General features: G+C 37.5%; 1 protein-coding gene across 2 annotated transcripts in view; it reads left to right on the top strand.

Annotated features, from left to right (window-relative positions):
- The window catches only part of RUNX1T1 (RUNX1 translocation partner 1), a 119,271-nt gene that overhangs the window by 80,247 nt on the left and 16,450 nt on the right, over window positions 1-22,574 (top strand). For both annotated transcript variants that reach the window (XM_017830606.1, XM_017830605.1), the window contains 5 exons: window positions 3,469-3,650; window positions 9,631-9,881; window positions 11,117-11,202; window positions 11,833-12,034; window positions 19,901-19,969. In XM_017830606.1, coding sequence (XP_017686095.1) covers window positions 3,469-3,650; window positions 9,631-9,881; window positions 11,117-11,202; window positions 11,833-12,034; window positions 19,901-19,969 — 790 coding nt within the window. The remainder of the gene's footprint in view (window positions 1-3,468; window positions 3,651-9,630; window positions 9,882-11,116; window positions 11,203-11,832; window positions 12,035-19,900; window positions 19,970-22,574) is intronic.

Raw genomic sequence — 22,574 nt, 5'->3', positions numbered from 1 at the left:
TTTCTACCAATTCTGCTTCAGAGGAAGATAAGATCATTCACCTGCAAAAATCTTCATTGACTTGGGAGCCTTTTTATGCACATTTTCTATATTAATACCAAGCAGATTTAGTCTATTAAATTTAAGCGGTACATGGTGTACATGTTCAGTATTGCCAACACTCTGTTTTTCAGTGAATGTGCTGTGCATATTTGTTTTAAGTATCAGTATCAATATAAGATTTTCTGATTTTTAGTTACTCAGGGTCTCTGAACAAAATTTGTCTCAGTTTAAATCTTTATTTTTTAAGTACATCTGTAAATAATTTATTTAAAGTCGCAATTATAAAAACACCAAAGCCTAATTTCGTACTATGTTCTAATGAAGCCTTTTCAATTTAAATTAAAATACTGAAATATTTCTGTTGCTAAAGTTTAGAAGAAAGTAGGAACATCCAAGAGTGGAAAATTATCAACTTTTACCAAATTACCTGGAGTGAGCACTGAAATGATAAAACAGCTTTTTGGAGCTGTAGCTTCTTTTGCAGATGCAGAGATAATATTTTCTTCTCTGGTTAGAGCAGTCCATTTCAAAGTGGAAAACAGGTCTGAGGGCTGGGTTAGAAACATGTTCTCCTTTTTCTGTTTGTGATTATAAAACTGATGGAGGACTCTAAAACACTGCCTAAGTCTTGGAGGACATAAGGTCCAATACAAAACACAAGAGTAAGAGCATGTTTCAGACATTGAAAGGCAACAGTTTAGGTACTGTAGGCCAGTAATGTCGTCTTTGTTTACAGTCAGTCTTTTTCTGGTTGAGAACTGGTTTGTACCTCTCACATGCAAAGGTATAGAAGTCTGTCTGCAGGCATCAGCAGCAGTGCTGGGAGAAATGTGCAGCTGCAGGTGTATAGAACTGCCTTTGCTGTCAGAGCTGAACCTGTTTGCAATCCTTTGTGTCCAAGGCTGTTTTGGTTTCAGGGTCTGTATGAGTGCGCTTGAATTGCCCTGGGAGCCTGATCTCTCCCTGCTCACAGTAGGGAGAATATTGACGTTTCATTCTGCATACCAAACTAGTTTTTGTTATCTTCCCAAAAGCTAGCTCTTTTTTTGTATCAGGGCCACAGGGACCAGAAGCACTCTGCACACTTGACGTAGTTATAGAGGTCCTGAGTAATTTTCTTCCAATACAAGTTAATTTTTTAATATATGGTTTGATAATGATTGGTTACAGTAATGTCTTGAGCAGATTAGCAGTACTTGTGCTGAACTATAAATTTTCAAATACTGCTTTTCTTTGCTTCGAGTTAAGTATTTTTCCAAATACTGCTTTATGCCATTAGAAACTCATAAGGTGTCATTTACAGTTTTCTATACTAATTTGTAAAAAATTAGGAAACCGAGTATATTATTGTTTCATAAACATATTAAAAGTTGTATATGCTTGTTCTGTGCACAAAAATATGTTTAATCAATTTAGATAAATTTATCTGCATATCTTCATCTTTATGGTTAAAAAACAAGAATGAACATTTCTTTAGGAGAAGGAAACCAAGTAAAATAAATCACGAGTTTTGCTAGACAGTTCAAAATTTGGTTGTCTCCAGTAGTGCCTGTGTATTAAATAGGTCCCTTTAGTTTGTGATAGTGGATAAGGATCACAAATATGTTGGTTTTTTCCTTGATTATGCAACTGCTAAGTGGGGACTTCACATTTCTACCTCATAGGCATGCTGAGATGAGATGATACATCTTCCAAGTATGCACCACTATTCAAATACTAGGTCTGATTTTTTTATTTCTTCCAAATATTTATTTGTGAATATATGTGAACTTCTCCAGTCATTTTCTGACATGTGAGGCACTTCAAGTAGTTGAGTGTCTCGACTTGTATTCTATGTGAGCTTTATAAAAAAAAAAAGAAATTAAAACAGGTGAAAAACCCTGCTCACATAAGCAGTCAGTCAGTTTCTCTCTCGAAGAAAAAAATATGTATTTGATTCTTTCACAAAGTATTTGTGTTCTGTGAAGGTCTGTAAAGGTTTCCATGTTCCACAACTGGCTGTCTTCCCATCCTATGATGAATAAGTCATAGCAATTGCTGTTTCTTCTTTGCTGTTGAAAGGTTCATGTGTACTGACCTATTTTGGCATTTTTTGTTGCACAGTGGATCTGCTGTTACAGTACAGCAAGAGGTGCTAGAGCATTTTCCATTGTTATTAATGCTAGCAAATTAATTTGCCAAGATCCTGGACTCAAAACTTCAGAACATCTGCTTTTTGTGTTTGGTTCCCTGCATATTACTTTCAGAACGTTTTTGACTTCAGAAATATTTTCCTGTTTAAAAAGCAAAAAAAGTGGTGGGGTTTTTTTGTTTTGTTTGTTTGCTTTGTTTTGTTTTTAAATGGGAGTTATTTTAAAACAAAGGGAACCATTGAAGTTCTTTGGTTTATCTCTAGTTACTAAAAGTAATGAAATTTAATCCAATACTTGAAAATTACGAGACGAGAAATCATTGTTCATTAGCCATGGAACAAAAGAGGTCAAGGTATACCACCTTAGGGCACAAAAAATAGTTAGGTAAAAAACGAGTGGCGTGTCTTAGTATCAATGAATGCATGTGCTGCAAAGAAAGAGAAATGTTTCCCAATGTGTGTAACTATCTCTGCAGAGGGAAAGAACATACAGTTCCACCTTGGTCCCAATTCTGGCAAAAGTATGACTAAGTATGACCCCAGTGTATGGGCAGAATATGCTGCCCAAGGATCAATGAGCATTTTCAGTTCTTTGTGTCTGAGTCATGGTAATCTCCAGCCCATGACCCAAGTCCCAGTGGGGCCATGAGAGAACAGTTAGAAATCCTTCAAGCTACATCTGGCTAGGAGGAGGATTGTAGCCCTCTGGGTGATTAACTGAAGCTCTGGAATGTGAGATTTTGTTGTAATCTTTATCTTAATGTGTAACAGCAAGTGTAATAGGAAAGCTGAGGGCAATCCTGTTCTCAATCCTGTTCTCCCCAAGGCCCTTGAAGGATGGTGACTGAGGCAGCTTATAGAGTTGCATATCCCACGGTTTCAGACAATTTCTAAGTACTTGCTAACTGCAGTCTGAATGGGAAACAAATATTGAAGTATTGTAACTTGTTGAAAACAGCTGCTCTATAGGAGATCAGGTTTTGGATAGTAAGAAAGGGGATGAAGTCAGCCAAGATGGTGCTTTTTACCTCTCTAAACATGTGGAACTCAGACCTGTTTTTCTCGCAACATTTACAGTTTTCCATTTTCAGTAAACTCCCATCCTTCCATGCATACTTAGCACAGCCATGACACAACCACTTTAGCAGAGTGCCTGCTTTCAGGCAGCTAACCACAACAAACCTAACTGGGAATGCTTGCAACAGGTTCATCGCAGAGCTCTGGGTTTTGTTTTTTATCATCTCTGTTGAAACTGCTTGCAAGCTGCCTTCTTAACCTGTGCCATGCTCTTGCAGGCCAATCTGCCCCTGCTGCAGCGGGAGCTGCTGCATTGTGCAAGGCTAGCCAAGCAGAACCCAGCCCAGTACCTCGCCCAGCACGAACAGCTGCTTCTGGATGCCAGCACCACCTCACCCGTTGACTCCTCGGAGCTGCTTCTCGATGTGAACGAAAACGGGAAGAGGCGAACTCCAGACAGGTGAGCACCCCTGCCCTTCCATACCCTGCTCAGAGTTTCCCATGGGTCCGATGTCCTGACCTCCACCATGAAGAAGGGAGCTTGTGGGTGGATGCCTGGGGGAAGCTCGGATGATGTTCCCTGGGTGCAGGTGCTATCCTGCCTTCAGGTCCAACCTGACCTTGAATGTTTCCAGAGATGGGACATCTCCCACCTCTCGGGGCAACCTGTGCCAATGTTTCACTAGCCTCATTGTTAAAAATTCCTTCCTTATATCTGATCTGAATCTCTTACAGGTTTAAAACCGTTATCCCATGTCCTATCATAACAGGCCCTGCTTATGCATGTCTGCCTATACATACATACATATATATATAGAGGGAGAGCTACATATACTTATAAATCTCAGTTAATATAAATACAATACATGCATACACTGATTCAGTCAAGAAAATCACCTGAGGACATACTGTGGTCATATCCATATGGAAGTAATGGCCAGCCAGTACTGTACTACTTTGTGCATAATATTTCTGTGCATCTTGAAGGACAAGCAGCAGATCATGCCATCTCCACATACAAGTCCTTTGCATTTGAGGTTTTGTTGGCCTAAACAGTAAATTTGAGGAAAGTGGCTAGGCATTTGCATTGAGAAGTAGAAGGCAAACCCTAGAGCAGTCAGGGCTTTTGATTCCTTCTGCTGTACCATGGTTCCGTATCCATATATCCAATATGCATAAGGATATTTCTTCCAAACAGGAGAAATGCTCACTGAAATCTGTTTTGTTGTTGAGCTGAGTAAAGAGTCCATGCAGAAATGGGGCAAGTGAGTGCATGTGTGTGTGAGCTACAGTGGCTTTAGGGCTATGGAACAGTTTTTCTATTTTGAATAAAGTTCTTTGTTTAGTGTTACAAGAAAATGACTCTTGTGATTATTTATTTTCAACTGTCTTCCCATGCTAATGTTGAAAATTCATCTAGCATTTACATTTTACCTTTAAGAGACTCAAATATTGTATTTTCATAGATTTGTTCACCGTGGACTTTATAACTTTTCTAATGCTGTTCTGTCAAATGCCACTACTTGCATGCCTAAGGCATGGCAAGCATCCTAGTTATCCTTTAAATGAAGAAGCTGAAGATTTGCAAAGTCAAGAAGCAACATAAGTTTGTAAAGGTGACATTTTTGTGTAGGAACAGGCTGAGATAGCACAAAAATAAAGAGAAAGTCTGAAAGCCCATAGTAAAACTTTAAGCTCCTCATAGCAAGAAGTGAACAGTAAAATTTAAAGTAACATAGCCATTAGATAGACAAAAACGTGAAAGTGTTTGAATTTAGCTTGTCTGAGTTTGTGTTTCAGGAATCACTATCGACCAGCAAGGAAATTAAGATACCAGCAGAGAAGCTCTTTTATGTGTACTCTCTTTTCACCGTTTTTCCTTGACAACTAGACCAAACTGAAACAGCCATTGGAGTTAACGCAAGGCTGCTAACTGCACCCCAGAAAGATTATTAATTTTCAGATGTTTTACATGTAGTCTCTTACTCTGTGCAAAGAGATAAATTTTCCAAAGGTGAAATAGCTTCCTAGCATTTCAGAAAAACTCATCCTTTCTTTTGACTCTACAGTTCATTGCTGTCATGAAAAATGTTCACCTGAAAGGAGACTGCCCAGTTTGCCCATTGGAATCGTACCTTGAGCTTAAAAAATAAGTTGGTTTTTTTTCAGTATCAAACAACCCTGTCACCGGTTAGTCACACCTACTTCTCCATTGACTATGACTATGATTAAAACTACACAGAAAAAAATATGCAGTCATTTTGGCTGAGCTAATTTCAGTGGAGTTGTCTTGAGCACTCAAGAACATTCATACTACAGATTTAGTAAAAAGAACAAGTTCCTTTTGGAAAAATTCTTAAATTTACTGAATGGGAGTCTGCATACCTTTTGCTTTGGATAATGTGAGTAAACCAACCACAAAAAGCTGTCCTCAGAGGTTGAAAATTGAAATGAAATGAAAATTGAATATTGAAATGAAATACTTGTCTGGCTTTATACTCATTACACTATTAATTATTTTAATTGTTTACAGAGAAGCAGGAGAAAGCATCTGGAAATATGTATACCTTTTGTTTAGATATCTAAATAATTTTCAAATATACTAATACAAATACAGAAGAAGATACCAGACATCCTTTAAGAGAAGAGCTTTCTGTGACTCTGTGGCTAGCATATGGAAAAAAATTGCTAAAAGGCAACATCTTTCCAGGGGAACTAAATGCAGTTGGAGTAATTTTGATTGGAAATATATCTCTTAATGAAGTAAACTGTGGTATCTTTTTCACTTCTCAATGTATGTAATATATATATACACACACACATACGTACATTGTATATAATGTGTATGTTATATATGTACACACATATATATATATCATGTATAGATGTGTATGTGTAGAAATATATATCCATCCACACATTCATATTGATATTTTTGTTTGAGCATTAACTGCATACCATTGATTCCAACAGAGGTAAAATGCAGTATGGGATTAGGCAAAGGAAGTGGAATATGTGTTACATGTAACCACATCCACCTCGTGATTTTTTGTTAAAGAAAATCCACATACAGTAATTTTTTCTGCTTATAATTTCAGAACCTTTTCTGCATACGCATTTTCCAATTCTGGTTATTTATCTGCGTATTCAAGTCTACTGTATGTGAGATTTTATAGAGCAATCTGACAGCAGAGCTTCGTGTTTTACTGAATGTTTTCATGGTGCATATGGTCTGACATGGATGAGCAGCCACGGTGAGATTTTGGAGTCTATTAAACTAGCTCATTAAAAAGATCAATCTGTTTCTGTAATAACACTGGGAACCATCAGTCACTGCAAGAGGGGAAAACTGACACCTGAGGAGACAACACATTTTGGTAATTTGTTCATGACATGTCATGAACAAAGTGTTCACTATATTTTGTTTACAACTTTTGGAGTTGACATTCTACTGTAGTAAAGCAAAGGAACTTGGACCAAAGTGAGATTTTATCTTGGTAAATGAATGCTTAGTTACAAAGGACATGATTTTAAATACATTAACCACTAAAAACCTTTCGCTAATTTGTCATCCTTTGAGCTTGCTGGGAAAGACTGTATGGTGCACGAGCATGTCATTTAGTGACTCTACATGTGTGACAGTTGCCTACAAAGTGGATATAGGATAGCAAAAAACTGTTAGAATAGCATTAATTTTGAGTGAGAAGAAAACAAAAGTGGCCATGATTGTGTTGTGACTTTAGAAGTGATTGCTGTACACTTGGCACCCATAACCAGAAATACATGTCAAAGGTACCTGGGCACGGAGATCAACTTCGATAATACTTTTAAGTAAATCTTATTTGAAGAGGCTTCTCCACATCTCAGCAAGGTGAAGGATGCTTACAGCTCTTACAACTATGCTCCTTGGTAAGCCGTGTGTAATTACGAGGAATTTTAAAAGAATTTTCTTAATATGAACTGTTAGCAAGGCAGTAGTAATCTTTTCTGTAACAAAGTATTATAAACAAGTACTTTATTGCAGCAAAGCATTATCACTTGTTTGGTCATCAAACCTTTATTGGTGGAAGTCAATTTAAATCAAAGCACCTTGCACAAATAGCAGATGAACAGCTTTGCCTCATTTCTTGCAAGCTAACTTCAGTCTTCTTTGAAATTGGTGTAATACTCATGATCAGGTGAAACCTAATTTTCCAGCCAAGGCAGTTTTGCATGGTCAGATTTTCTACCAGGACATTATCCATAAATTGCAATAATTTAAAACTGAAATTATAACCTAGAAACAACATAAATTCTTTTAAATGGGTACAAACTAATGACTGCTGTCTATTCTGCTATCTTTAGTCCAAGTAAATCATAGCTCCAAGTAAAATGATCTCTTGTGTGTTTATAGCTGAAGGACCTCATCTATAATATTGCCAGTTTTCCAAACAATGGTGTCGATTTACATGCACATCAAGGAAAATGTGCCCAACAGGAGCAAGAAAAAAGGTGTCAGGTTTCCTGCACATTCAGTGTTATTTGCTCTCTACAGCTTGTGGTTGCTTTGCAACATCAGATGAATCAGATAAAAAGCAGATGAAAACAGATTAAAACTGTGATGGTGTTATATTTGGAACTAGTATTCACATGGGTCTGCCAGTTACTGAAACAGGAAAACAGGAGTGCTTCCTCAGCCTCCTGGGGAAATGCTGACACCTTGTCCCAAGGGCTGAGACTTGAAAGAAGGAGTAGAACTAAGATCAGAAGCAGAGTAGTAGGTGGAGTTCAAAGCATCTGAATTATGGCATTTTTCAGTACTTTGTCTTTTATCACTGTATTCAATATATTTGGGTATAGTAAATTTGGCACTGATTCCTGTTCTGATGAGGTTTTCTAAGTTATTACTCTTTGTATGTGTTATATGGTCAAAAACATAAAATAAGTCTGTGTACAGTCACATTCTGGTATTCTGCTAAGTGCAGAAAATATAATGGTAAATTGTAGAATTAAAGTTTTAACACCCAGAAAAGACATCACATGTCTTTTAGTTTCAGTAAATGTGTTTTCAATGGTCATGTTATTTCTATGTTAGTTAAAGTTCAGTGGATATGCTGGTGTGTTGTCCAAGCTAATGCAGTGCATTCCAATTAAGGGAATTAAGTACAAAGTTAAGGTAATTAAGTACAAAACATTAATACACAGAGTGTTTCCCCACAGACAGTTACTGGAGGCTGGTTGGTTGCTTTCTGGGGGAGGGTTTATTGCAAAGCAGTTGGTTTTAACAGTAGGCAAGAAAATTAGATTAAATTTACCTTTCTGTCAAAGTGACAAAAAATTGTATTATAACTAGGAAGGATACATTATGTCATCCACTTCTTACAGAGGATAAAGTTATTTTTAAAAAAAACTGGAATATATCAGCTGTTTAATAAAGGCTTTTGGAGGGAGGAATGAAACCTCAACAGTTTCAATATTTATACCTAATAAAGTTTCTGATCAACGCTAATATTTTGTTTATTCCTATGGTAAATAAACCATACTTAAGTAAAACAAAACTTCCCTAAAAGAATTGACTCTAGTCTTTAATTTTTTTTATTTCAATGGAAAATTAGTTCAATGTGAGTTCAAGCTTCTCAGACAGAGGTGTCAAGTAGAGACTCCTTTGGAAATAGCTGATTATGTATGAATTTAATTAAAGCGTATCTTAGAACATAAAATGTCCTTCTTCTCAATAACTCTTCCAAGTTGCCTGAGCATAAAACTCCTATCTAAAGTAACAGAGTGGGAAATCCTGAACATTATTGAGGACTTGAGTCTAACCACATCTTCCTGCAAAATTAATTACAGTCACAGCACCTGTGACCAGAATAGCCCAGACAGTGCAAAAATCTCCGAAGGAAGCATTTCTCATCATCTGGAGTCATTCTTCCTCAAAATCTCAGTGTGACATTGATCCTGATGGGAGCTCATGGCGTGCTGAGCTTCAGCACACTGGCATGCACTGCCTTGAGACTGTCTGCTATCCTCTGGAAAAAAACATTTGTTGAACTGCCGATTTCTCCTATTCACTATAAGCTACAGCATTACTGAAACTAGGAATTTCTTGGTCTGTAGCTTCATGTATCAGTTCATTGTTTCAGCTCTGTAATTACATGTGTATCCATCCCATCAGCCAGTGATTCAGTGAAGGCTGCTTGCTCTCCAGCCCCTCTTTAGGTGGCTCCATCAGAAGGCTCACCCTGCTACTATTTCTCAAGTTACAGGGATAGATAGAAAAGGTGAATGAGTCCTTTGTACATTTTGCATGTGCAGTGTTATGAAATATTCTGCAACACCACACACTTGGAGCAAAGTGAAAGAACAAACTTTAGTTCCTGATGATGCATGTGTAGACGGGGCTGCGTGTTCCTGAGCTCTGCTCACTAAGTGAATTAAAGTTCCTTTGCTTTGTTTTTCAGAACCAAAGAAAATGGCTTTGACAGAGAGCCTTTGCACTCAGAGCATCCAAGCAAGCGGCCCTGCACTATTAGCCCAGGCCAGCGGTACAGTCCAAATAACGGCTTATCTTATCAGCCCAATGGTCTGCCTCATCCCACCCCACCTCCACCTCAGCATTATCGTTTGGATGATATGGCCATTGCCCACCACTACAGGGACTCATACAGACACCCCAATCACAGGGACCTCAGGGACAGAAATAGACCTATGGGTAAGGCACGTTGATTTTCTGCATTTTTTTTTTCAGGTTTCTGTTTTCCTTGTATTTCTGTATTGTGAACAGGATTTTTTTACCTGCCATTCAGATATAGTCTTTATTGGTGTTTGTCCATCTAGCTACTTCTAATGGCCTTATTTCAGATTTATATTTCTAAAAGTGAATTGAATTGTGTCTTAAGCAAGAGAGTCAGAAGAGGGAAGAGCCTGTGCTTTCAAAGCTGCATCAGTGACAAAGACACTCGGGTGTGTGTCAGGCAAGGATAGGTAGAGCTTTCTATTTTTCTTATATTGTAATGATGACAACCTCAATATAGCCTGGTTTCAGCTTAGAGTAGAAAAAAATTATTATCTTTTGGAGAAGTGTTTTGTGTATGACATCTGAAGAGCACAATGCAGCATGGGGTTGTCTGCAGAGGATGCGAACCGCAGAAGCATCAACCACACCCCGTGCAGCACAGTTTGGTTTAATGGGGCGTCTGATGCTCTTGGATTTGCCTGGCTTGCTTCACATCTGCACTTACTGTTCTTCCTTGTTTTAAACAAATCTTCAATAAAAGAGGAACAGTTACAAATATTCAGCATCTGTATGGAGGAGGCTAAACAAAGAACAAGTGTTGGTTCCCCTTGAGTGTTGATAATAAATACTGGCTTGGTTGTATCATGTTGTCAACTGCTCTGATATATGTGCTACATTTTAACCACATGTTGTTTAAACATCTGTGAAGGGATGAACCCTTAATGACGCTCTGTTGACATGGTAGTAATTAGTGCATTTAGTGAAATAACATTGAGTTTATACTAATATTTTTTCAATTCTCTGAAGTACAGCTAGTATTCAATACACTGAGCTACCAAATAATAGCCTTGCTGACTTCAAGTAGTGCAAATGAAAAATTACATATTGTATTCTGTTATATTTATGTATATAATAATTGTATATAGTCAGAAAGTGTTATGTCCATTTTTGAAAGGTCATCTTACAACCTATAGAACTGGCAGAATTGAAGACATTAAATTGAACAAAATGGTAGCATCTTGTGTGGGAAAAAGGACTAAGGAGAACTTAGAGCAAAGTTTTTAAGCTTCCATTTTTTTGTGGTGGTGGCATTCTGTATGCTAGAACAGGTAATGTATGACATTTTTGTCTATAGGCTCTTTTTTCTTCTGCCTTTTTTTTCCCCTAGAGGACTCCCAACATTGTAAACATGATTTGCTCCCTTTTGGCAGGGTTGCATGGCACACGTCAAGAAGAAATGATTGATCACAGGCTAACAGACAGAGAATGGGCAGAAGAGTGGAAACACCTTGACCATGTAAGGACTAAGTATACTTTATGTATAATTGTCTGAAAGGAGCCCTTCTAAGATAGGACTTTAAAATTTTTCTTTTAAAACAAATCTGAATCCCAGGACAAGTTTTGAAAGCATTGGTGATTAAATCAGAGGGCTTGATGTTCCCCATGAGATAGCTCATACCAGGCCTTACTGTTAAGTGCATTCTGCAGTATCCCAATTATTACAGTCTGCCAAAAGAGGAATGGACTCTTGTCTGTAAATGTTGGATCTGAGGCATGTTGAATCTGTTCTTTGAATTTATTAGCTCTTAGTTTGTAGACATCAGTTCTGGACCAGATCGTCTGGCCTCTGTGGTGCCTTGTGAAACTAGTGGTACAACTACAGGCTGTTCAGTCTTTTCCCCTTTGTCTTTGCTTTTTCTCCTGGGAATCCCTATTCATATAGTTTAGGATCACCAGTTAAAAAGGAAGGAATTATCATTCTTAAAACAAATCTAGAACTTTTCTGCTATATTTGAGATAACAGAGAGGGAGGAACTCCATTATTAAAACCCAGGCACTCAGCACATTAATGTTTTCTTTATTTTTATGTCACTCAATTAATAAAATGTTCTTTTTTTTTCACTGCTCCATCCATCACTGTGAATAGTTGTTGAACTGTATAATGGACATGGTGGAAAAAACTAGGAGATCTCTCACTGTACTACGGCGATGTCAAGAAGCAGACCGTGAGGAGCTTAATTACTGGATACGGCGGTACAGTGATGCGGAAGATTTAAAAAAAGGTGGAAACAGCAGCAGTAGTCATTCCAGACAACAGAGCCCAGTGAATCCAGATCCAGTTTCATTAGGTGCAGTATCCTTCTTAAAAATTGTTTACAGAATCTCTTTAAGCTCAGCGAAGTGTTAGATGAAGTTTGTATTTGTTCTTCTGATTGTTCTGTGATAGTGATGATTCCTCTCTGCTGACTACTGAATTAAATATAACTCTTATGCCCTAATAGTCATATTTCTGGGTGGAATGACTTGAGTTTTTTTTGGTGACGCTTGGTAATTTGCTTTCCATTCAGCAAAGTCTGAGACTGGTGGGGTGGGAGGAAGAACTGTTGTGTAGGGGTAGCAGAGCAGTGACATGTGCACTAACTCTCTGTCCCTTCTGACGCCCTCCATTGCCTACTTGATTAAGGAAATCTGTAGGTGTTTCTACACTGTCTGCACTTTAAAACTGAGGGCTTTCACCATCTCAAATCAAATTACTTGGAAGTTGTCTTTCTAAGGAAATGAAGATATAAAGATAGGGGCACTTCTTAGGTGTATTTGGTTTCTGCTTAAGAAAGAAACAAGATTTGGGATGTCTACAGCCGTGCGCGTCTGTGTCCACCACTGCAGCTTGTGCAGGTGTGTCTGAGACAGTTTGGGTGCTGCTTGTTGTGTAGTTACTTGGAGCTGCTCAGGCTTTGGCTTAGGTTGCAGAGCCCCTTTACAAGGACTTGACCAAGCAGCTAGGCTTTCACCCCCTGCGGACCTCCACAGTCACGCTCGCATGGTATCTCACACAGCTACTCTAAAAGGACTCTGCTATATAAAAACAAGCTTTTACTTTGTGGGTTTTTTTGTAATTTGTTAATACGTTGGCCTTTTTCTACCCCATCCCCTCACTTTTGTGGCAGTTATGGTAAAGAAACCCATCTTGGTGATGCCTTTTTTATTGTTCTTCGCTCTTTTGAAGAGAACAGCAAACTATGCTTGCTTGTCTAATATTTATCTTTAAAAAAATAAATTGTCTGTATCCAATGCCTTCTACTCAAAATCATTGTAAACTGTGCTCATTAGTAGAACTGCATATGTGTGTTATTTTGCACTATATTTTATTTAAAGCTGTGGTTTCCTTTTGCCTTTATGAATAACTTATTAAGTCAAAGACTTCTTTAATTGCAAATAGAAAACCAGAAAAATCTAATCCCCTCTTTGTCATTCTCTTGGTAAATCTCTAGAGTTATTGTTATAATATTTAGTGCCTCTTGATAACAATTTTTTGTGTATGTGTCAAATTATCTGAGTCAATACCTCTATAAATTAGCTTCAGTCAGTGGAAGGAAGGGTTATGGAAAGGCTGTTCCCAAGGTCACTAGTAAGTCTAGTCCCTAGAGGAACTGTTCTCAGGAAGAAGCATTGAGGTAACGGCTTGTACGAATGGTGTTAAATGTCATGTAAAGAAAGACTCATAAAAATGGCACCTGAAATGTCGATCACATCTGTAGCTTTGGGAAGGACACTTGCGAGTAAGCCCCTAGATCAAAAGCAGTGGCACACTTCTCTAGTAAAGCTGTGATGCAAAAAGAGCTAGTCCATGGTGCTTGTAACTGTAGTTAGTAGGTAAAAAAATGAAAAGCAGCTAGAGTTTTTGTATTTCTTCAAGAAAACTGGAATTCATGACATTCATCAAAACTTTATAGATAATACTACAATCCAAGAAAAGTAGTCATAACTGCAACAACAGGTACAAAAGATAAAATAGAGATCAAACATACAACTAGATCCCTATATTAGCATATTGTTTATGTATTTGTCAAGATGAATTCTTAGAAACAGCAAAGTCTGCTGCCTTAAAAGATGTTATACAGCACAGCCTTTTGTATTGGACACACCAGTCATTTCTGCAGTACTGCAGGTACAACTGAACTGGTTGGAGTGAATCCATTCAATTTTAACGTGTCCATTTTAGCTATTTGGTTGAAAAATACTTCTTAGACTCATGAACATGAAACTCGGCTTGCTTTAGCCAAGTAGCATTCATGTCAATCATAAATATTGATAAGAAGTGCTTTTTTGTCTAACATGACAGGGAGAAAACACTTACCTTGGAGTCTATGGAAGGGAAATCCTTATAGTTCCTCATATCTGGTAGTAATCTAGTTAACAAAATGAGAACTCCTAACATTCAGACATATAATAAAGTTGAAGCAGTGTCCATAAGCCTTGAGATGCTTTAGGGCTTTTTATTTTAGTTTTGAAGTGAGAAGGAAGGGGTTGAAAAATTCATACAATGTTTTAATTAAAGTGCCACACCATGTAAATATTGGTGGTTTTGCTGCAGTGATTCTAAATATCAGTGATTCCCCTTTGTACTTTTTTTTTTTAATGAGGTAATCCACCCTTTAAATCCATCTTGTCATCTCCACTACCAAGGGGGAAAAAAGAGGGCCATATGGCTGCATTGTCTGTGCCTTTGTTTCTTTTTCTTTACAATTAAAATATCATCACTGAAGTGATAACATCTTACTATAAACAGTATGCCCCAGTCTTCATAGATAGCTCTTGCTGAAAAACTCCGAGCTTAAATTTAGCACTGATAGTTTGAGTCCAAAAGTAATTGAAGAAAATTCTTGTTGTTGTTTTGAACCAGTAGACCTTTTTTTCTGCCAAAGACTTTTGTTCTTCTTTTAATTTGACATCCCTGTAAATTATGTTGAGCATGACAGTTTGCAATATCTGATCAATATTTTTCTGTTGATATTTTAATTAAGAAATCAAATGAAGTATTTGATCATTCATTTTAATGCAATGTAATTCGATACACATACTAGTCAGCTACCACAGGTTACAAGCTGCCACTATTCTCCAATTGTGTGTGAGGTGAGTCTGCTCTTTTCAGTCTGAATAATACATGTTTATGAAAGTCTAAAAATGACTCAGACTTTATATATATTCACTTGATTAACAGTGATGGTCTATGAAGTGAATAATACATCATCCGACTCCTTCATTTCTGCTGAAGAATTTCAGTACTACATACTGCAGCAAGACTGCAACTTTCATCCTAATAGTGAATAATTACACATATCAGACGTTGAATACTGAAATACACACAGTGAGATAAATTAAAGATGAGGGTTCTTCGATGTTGTAGGTTATAAAACAAGATCTATAACCTTACTGAGTGCAGCTGTGGCTCTAGATAAGTGGTGTAGACACACATCAGAAAGTCTGCAGCGGTGTTGGTATTTAGTGTCTGTTGAATTTATCTGAATGGAAATCTTACAAAATAGAGTTTGAAATCTCCAACTGAAGAGTGCCAGTACCTGCAGGATTTGCCCTAGGAAACCAGGATTCTCAGAAGTATATGAATTTGTCAAAAACATGTAGGTTAGCAATTTCTTAATAAATTTTTAAATGCTAACCCTTTCAGACCTAGTTTATATTTTATCTAAGGTGGTTCACTGCCATGTTTTCAGCGTTAGCCAGAGCACTCCTGCCAGTACATGTCTATTCATGCTGCGACTATCAAACCGTTCCTTTGCCATTTGCAGTTAATCAGCATTGCTGTGATATGCATGATACTCTCAACATGAACTACCCGTAACACTGTGAGTGCCACAGTAACATCTATAACTTGTAATTCTGGAATATAAAGCCTCTGTAATACTGGTCACTGATGATATTAAGTATTGCTGTTAATCCACTCGCTGCACGGGAGGTTTGGGCTAGATTGTGGTGTACTCAGCTGCATGCTGTTATGTAGGGTGCCAGCTGCAGGATCATTGCGTGTTTGTGTGCTCAGTGTTTGCTTATGGCCTTCATTTACGATGATTCAGTAATATAGTAGCTGTGTGATTTTACTTTTCTAATTTCTTTAAAATGAGAATGCAACTGTGTTTTGAACACAATTTCAAGGAGTGTTGTAATAGCCACAAAAATGTATTTGAGGGCAAAGAAGTGCATAAAAATACTGGAAACACGTGCCCCCCAACCAGCTGCAAGGTAGTCTCATTCAGTATTACACTTCAGAGTATTACACTTCAGATCTGTATTTATGTGTTCTTTGGAGTTGACATGCTTCTGAGCTTGACTCTTACAAACAAGGCAGTGAATATTTGATATTTGTTGCTCTGAGAACTTTTTTGTTTGTTTTCTGTTTCCTACCAATGCTGTTCCATTTATTATAGGGTAGAATGAAGCAAAACTTGCATATGAAATATGAAAACCATAGAAATGCATATATATTTCATTTGTGAAATAATTCAGGGCTGGTTATATGTAGCTTTTTTTATTTTTGAGCCCTAATATTCAGTACAGCATATATGGGTATTGTTGTTCCTGCCAGGTTTTCTTTAATACAGTAAATTCCAAGATTTTCAAAAGATCAGCTATTCATCTCCATTTCTTAATACTTTGTATTGTAGGCTTGCATGTCATTGTCCGGTGATAAAACCCTCCATTCTTTTGTGTTGCCAACACATCTTTGGTCCTTCTTTCCAAATATGGATTAGACTTCTGAAGGTTTTGAACACATCTTTTCCTTCTAAGTCTTTCTATTCTGTGATTCTTGGGTTTGGGCCTTATGAGTTCATATCCTTTATTTGGTCGTAGCTTTTCATCTCAGTTTCACTTCCCAGACCCACAGATATTGCTGCTCTTACAACTCTACATATCCCTCCAGGTCTCTCTGTACTTTCAGCACCTGTTCTCTTTATCTTAAAGCCACCAAAAATGATTAATAGAATGTGAGAGCTGAAACCAAGGCCAATTTTTGTGTGTTTTCCTCATGTATGTTGTTCTATTCCAGTCCAACAACTTCCATGCTGTTTCACAAGTTTATTTCACATTAAAATAGAAAATGTCAAAACCATTTCTTATATCAAAAATCTCTCTTATTTTATTTCATTTAAGCACTTCACAGACAATTACTGATTATTCTCATGTATATGTACTTTTTCTTTCCCTTGTTGGGCTTTTTCATCTGGTTCAGTAGGAACTGGACTAATTATCAATACACACTTTCAAACTGTGCCTTGCCATCGAATTTCAAGTAAATGCAGTATAGTACATCCAGTTGGTCTTCATAATAACATTGTTGCATTTTTACCATTAAAAACCATTGTTATTATGTCTGACATGTAAAGCTTTTTCTGTTATCCTTTCCTGTATGAGCTGCCATGTCACTTCAGGTTATTCCTAATTTTGTCAGATTTCATTCTGTTTCTTCCCAGGCAGCATTTATTTTGACTTCTAGGTGCTGCAGTCAATCAGTTATTATTTTTTCCTCATTATGGCTTTTTGCAGTTGCTTTTACATTTAGTATTTTAGGGACTTTGCTTAATTATGTTACTCCTGGTTTGAGTTTTCTAGATGTCCAAGTTAAGATCTTTTTTGCTGTAGTTTTCATAAGCAAGTTCTGTGATTCTTAAGCTAAAGAGCACCTTACCTTAAAAATACTAATAATATAAGACTTTTATTCTCTGGTTATGTCCTGTAGTTTAGCCTCAGGAAGATGATTGTTTTCATGGACTCATCATCACTGCCTAAACAATAGCCATGTTAATAATATTTTTCTTGCTTGGAGAATATGGTTTTTATTATCTTCATAAGTGCTTCTTGTCTTTTTTTTTGTGCACCATTCCAAACTATGGGAAAGTCTCTCACAAGCTCTTGATTTAATTCTTCTTGCAGAGGATCTCATTCCTCATGTAAATAATTTGTGGTTGGAATAAGAGCTTGATTGATGTTTATGTTTTGGAAATTCTAACAATTAGCTGGCAATCTGGTCATTTATGTCATTGAATTCCATTTTTAGAAAGTCATGTGTACCCAAAAATCAGTTCCACATCTCTCTCTCTTTCCTTTTTTTTTTTTTTTTCCTAATACTAGGTACCACAGACTTAAATCAAGGTTATGATCCTCTTGCAGTGGATGGTACCTTAAATAGCAGGCAGGAAAACTCAACACAAAGTACAAGACATGAATGCAATAAAGCTCTTGTTTTGCCACCTTTGGAGGCTGGTTGGGTCTTTTCCTGCAGGTATTGCATGAAGAGGAAATAAGAGTGGTTTAATTTTTTGCCTCTAGTTTTTCTGAGCTTTTAAGCAATGTTTTCTGCTGCTCCCTCTGTCCCCCTAACAGAACTGGCACTGTGCCCATAAGTCTGAAAGCCTTTAAGGGATGAGAGAAGTGTACACAAAAATATTTGTCATTTCCAGAATCATATAAGCCAAGTGATACTGAGAATTTTCCCATTTTTGGTATCAGGTCTGAAGTCTTCTATCAAGTTGATTAAACCAATATAAATAGCTGATTTGCAAAATCCGTGCACACACGCACACACACACACACACACATCATTTTATGCTTTAGAAGTGTGAAATTCTGCCGACAAAAATCAATTTTATTGTCCATATTATCCCATACTTTAGTGACAAACAGAAAAGCTGGGGAAATCCACTCAGCTGCCGGTCAGATGGGAGGATTCAGTCAGCTCCTTTGGTGTCTGCAGATTCTTGTGATAGAAACTGTATCTGTGAAACAGTGTGCAGGGTTTGGGATTCCCTACTCTCTGTGTAATTGAAACAGCCCGTCATTTCCACCTTTGTTATCTGTCTGCAATATTGTCATCTTTTAAATGCATTTAAGTTTATGTAGGCTACTGCATGTAAACAGTACTGCATGCATACATGCAGTGGTGTAAAAAATTATTTACAAAACCTGATGATTCAACCTTTTTCTTCAAAATACTACTTTTTTACCAAGTTAGTGAATAATAACTAAGGTACAAAAATGAATATATTTGGTAAAAATTAGTATTCAAAGAATAGTATGTGTACTTTTGTTATATTTCGAGCTCAGATATGTTGTTTGATTTCTAGCAGCATCTCTGAAAATATTCAAACCTATCTCTAATATACCAAATTGAGTTATTTTATTTAGACAATTGAATTCAGTCACACAGACAATAGTAATCATGGCAGTGAACTTAGTTTTATGTGTTTGGGTTGATTTTTTAAAAAATTTTCTCCTCAATTACTTTGAAAAAAGTTAATCAGTTTTTAAATCATATTTTAAAAGAGCAGCTTTTCATCTGCTGAGAATATGTATGCTAAATTTCAAGCCCAAGTGAATTTTCTTTCTGTATTGTGTGATCTTATGTCTTTGAAGTCTGTGTGGAAGGGATCTTGCTGATTTCAGAGCCCTTAGGCCCAGGCCCAGAGGTTAAACCCTCTTAAAAAAAAAAAAAAAAAGAGGACAAGGGGAAAGAGCTGTCAAAATGTGATTGAAACGTATGAGTGAATTATGAGCTTCAGCTCTAGCAAGGTTGTTTGGCAGCACATGTATTTAGGGCTTAACATAAAGTTAAAGGTTCTATTTTTCAAACTCTTGGAGCTATAGTTGCCAACATGGGCTCAGATATAGGAAAGCATAGCTCTGAACATAGAGAAACACCCCTCTCTTTTTCTGTGGACAGCTTATTTGATCACTGGAATGATATCTTGGCTTTTATCTGCACTTGTCAGTAGCCATTCTGTTTGCACAGAGCAGAAGTGCCCAACCCGCACCGTTGCCCTCTTTCTTCTTCCTTTTCTTGAGTATAATGACAAAGGATAAATCATGTCACTCCCTCAGTTCATCTTGCAAAGCCTGCCTTAGAAGTGTGGAAACTGTCATATAGAGTTGACTCAAAACACTGTAAAATAAAAATAAAGTGAACTAGTCTTAGCTTGGCTAAGATCAGACATTCAAGTTATAAACATTGGTCTGGTCTATGTGACATTCATGAGCTGTGGCCGTGGCATCCGTTTTGTTTTGAGGAAAGAAAAACCTTCCATGATTTTTTTGTCTGAGCAATAAGTAAAGGGAAAAGGTATTTCTCTAAGCCTTGTTCTCAACAAGCAAGCATTGCTTATGATGCTCTTTCTTTTTCCCTCTGCATGCTCTCCTTCCTGCAGAATCTCATCGGGAATTCCTTCACAGGCCTGCGTCTGGATATGTGCCAGAGGAGATCTGGAAGAAAGCTGGTAAGAGCTGTTTAAAAACACCAGCTTAGTCTTCTGGCAGCTGTGTGCAGTTGTTAATGTACTGATGTGAGGAATGGGGAGGCGGGGGAAGGGCTTACTAGTAACAGGAAGAAATTGTGTTTAATAATCTTAAACTGGAACTGATCGGGACATTAAATAATTATATAATACAAGCATCTGCTGCTATAGTTAGGGGAATATCAGTACTTCCAATAAGAACCCCTATTTTCAGGGCTTCTAATGGTTTCTGGCTGAAACTTGATATGTTAAAGTTTCAGTCTGTTAGCAATTTAAAAACAAGTGCGGGGGTTTGTGTTTTTATTTAAGCTTCAAGGTTCTTACTTAGTTAAGGTAAGAATTCCCAAAGGAGGTGAAAAAAACTAAGTACACCTGTTAGAGAAAAAAACTTCAAGTATACATTGTAACTATTTTTAATTTTGAAAAGATTATGTGCCCGTCAGCCCCCAGTGAAGCCTGTGCTCATAAACCTGCAAAGTTTTCAATTAAGCAAGCAAGTTAGCATCTCTGCAGCTGCTCTGGGTATTTGCAGCAGCATTGACAGCATCTGCCCATTCTTGGAAAGCACCCTGTGCCCAAGTTGTCGCTGTGCAAAGTTTTCTTCAACACTTTGAAACTCTGCCTAAGCACAGGAGTTTCCTAGTGGAGATCCCACTGTGGTCCTGGAGCTAAACCTTTGCTCTTTTGACACTGACATCAGAACTTCCTTGTTTTCGAAGGGGCCTGGAGGCAGCTCTTGAACTCCAGTGAGGTAGTTGAGCTTCTATATGTACACTCATACACACCCCCCTCCTTTTGAACACCTGTATAACCGTGAAGTCTACAGCACCCGTCTGAGCAGCAGTTAATGACTAAATGGCAAATACGCAGCAGTTTTGATGCTTTCTGATCAAATCTCCTGTAAATGTTTGCTGCTTTCCATTGTATTTTAAACAAGATACAGAGCATACATGTAAAAATGTTATGCTGGCATACTGTTGCATCAGGCAAAAGGTTGTGTTTTGTGTGTCATACGGGTTTATCATGTAATATGTCAATGTTTTTAGAATTATTGCATTTTCTGTGAAAAATAGCAATGTACATATTTTTCTTTTTATCCAAGGAAAGTGTAGCCTTTGTAAGTCAGTGCCTGAAAGTATTTTTATAGTTTGTTTTTCCATATTTAACATCTTAAATAAAAAATATAAAAGAAATATGCAGTCCTGGAAAAATCTCAGTAAGAGGAGCATTGTTGAGTTGAATTTCAAAACCTTCATTCCTCTTGCAAAATCTAGGATTTTATGTCACTTGGCATATCAGGTCATTTATGTCTCATAGGTGCAATGCAAAAAAAGAAAAAAGTTTCTTCGTAGTTAGCACAGGTTCATCGAAGCTTTTGACTTGAGTTGTAAAAATTGGATGTGCATTCACATTACATATACCCACAAATGGTAGCGCACAGAAGCTGTGACATGTCATCCTGTGAACATCTGTGTCATCAGTTCCTTTGAAATAAAGCTTTTCCTTTTGTCCTATTTCCAGTTTCCTGTTTTCAGGCTGATGTGGGCTTAAATCAACTGAGCTTGCCTGTGAATTGGAGAAAAAAAAGTATGACTCTTTGCAGCATGCATAATTGTATCTGCTTCCTAGTGTAGTCAAACATCAGAAAGCATACTGCTTTCATAAATCATGGGCCTGCATTTTCAGGAGGGTGCACTGAAGTTGGAGATCTCCACAATTTCATGATCGCTTCAAGGCAGTAAAGGTGCAATTCAGCTCTGTGAGAATAGGTCTCTAATGCCATTTGAGATGCTCCACAGTTTCCTGGCTGGGCTGCAACTGCCAGTTAAGAAGGCTACAAATCTCTCAGAGGTAATTTCTGCTGGCTCAGTGTAGTTCTCTTGGTCTGTCAAATATCTATAAAGACAAGTGTACAGACAGCTGAATCAAGTATGAAAGTCTGGGATGCTGAATCCATTGCATGGAAAGAATGTGGCATAAAAACAGTTACGCAATCTCAAAAGCATGTGGAGAAGGGATTCACTTTAAACTTTTGGAGATCGAGAGACTCCAGTGTAATTATTTAAATATACCAAGTTAGACACGTGCTTTTGTGATTGTTGAAGTAAGAACATATTTTGCAGTACCTTGTGAGTTAAAGTCATGCGAGCCCAATTCAGTTTCATACGTCAATAGAAAGTGGTCATCAATGCCTTGATTCACCTCACTGAATTACGGATGTGGGTATGAAGAGTCCAAGACAAGTTCTTGGTGCTCCTCACTAGTTACGAGGGAGGCAGGCAGGTAATGAGGATTGGTCAGATCATGAGTTGGATGGCTTGCTCTCTGGAAATACCTATTTGTCTTTATTAAATACAGAGAGGGTCCTAGGCCTCTCTGGGAGAGAGACTGGGCTGCTGCCATAATTTCTTCTGTGACATGCAGAAACTGTCTTCCAGCCATCTCCTGCCACTTAGCCAGGCCCATTGTCCATGGCAGTCCATTTGTAAGCTGTGGAGCTACAAAAGAGGTGTGAAATAATCATACTTTGTTGTACAAAGACAGTAAGGATCCTGCACATAGTACAGACTAGTCCTGAGAAAGAGAT

Source organism: Lepidothrix coronata, unplaced genomic scaffold (assembly GCF_001604755.1).
Source record: "Lepidothrix coronata isolate B3197 unplaced genomic scaffold, Lepidothrix_coronata-1.0 Scaffold181, whole genome shotgun sequence".
Lineage (NCBI taxonomy): Eukaryota > Metazoa > Chordata > Aves > Passeriformes > Pipridae > Lepidothrix > Lepidothrix coronata.
The sequence above is the reverse complement of the archived record's forward strand: the minus strand, read 5'-3'. Positions and strand labels throughout refer to the sequence as shown.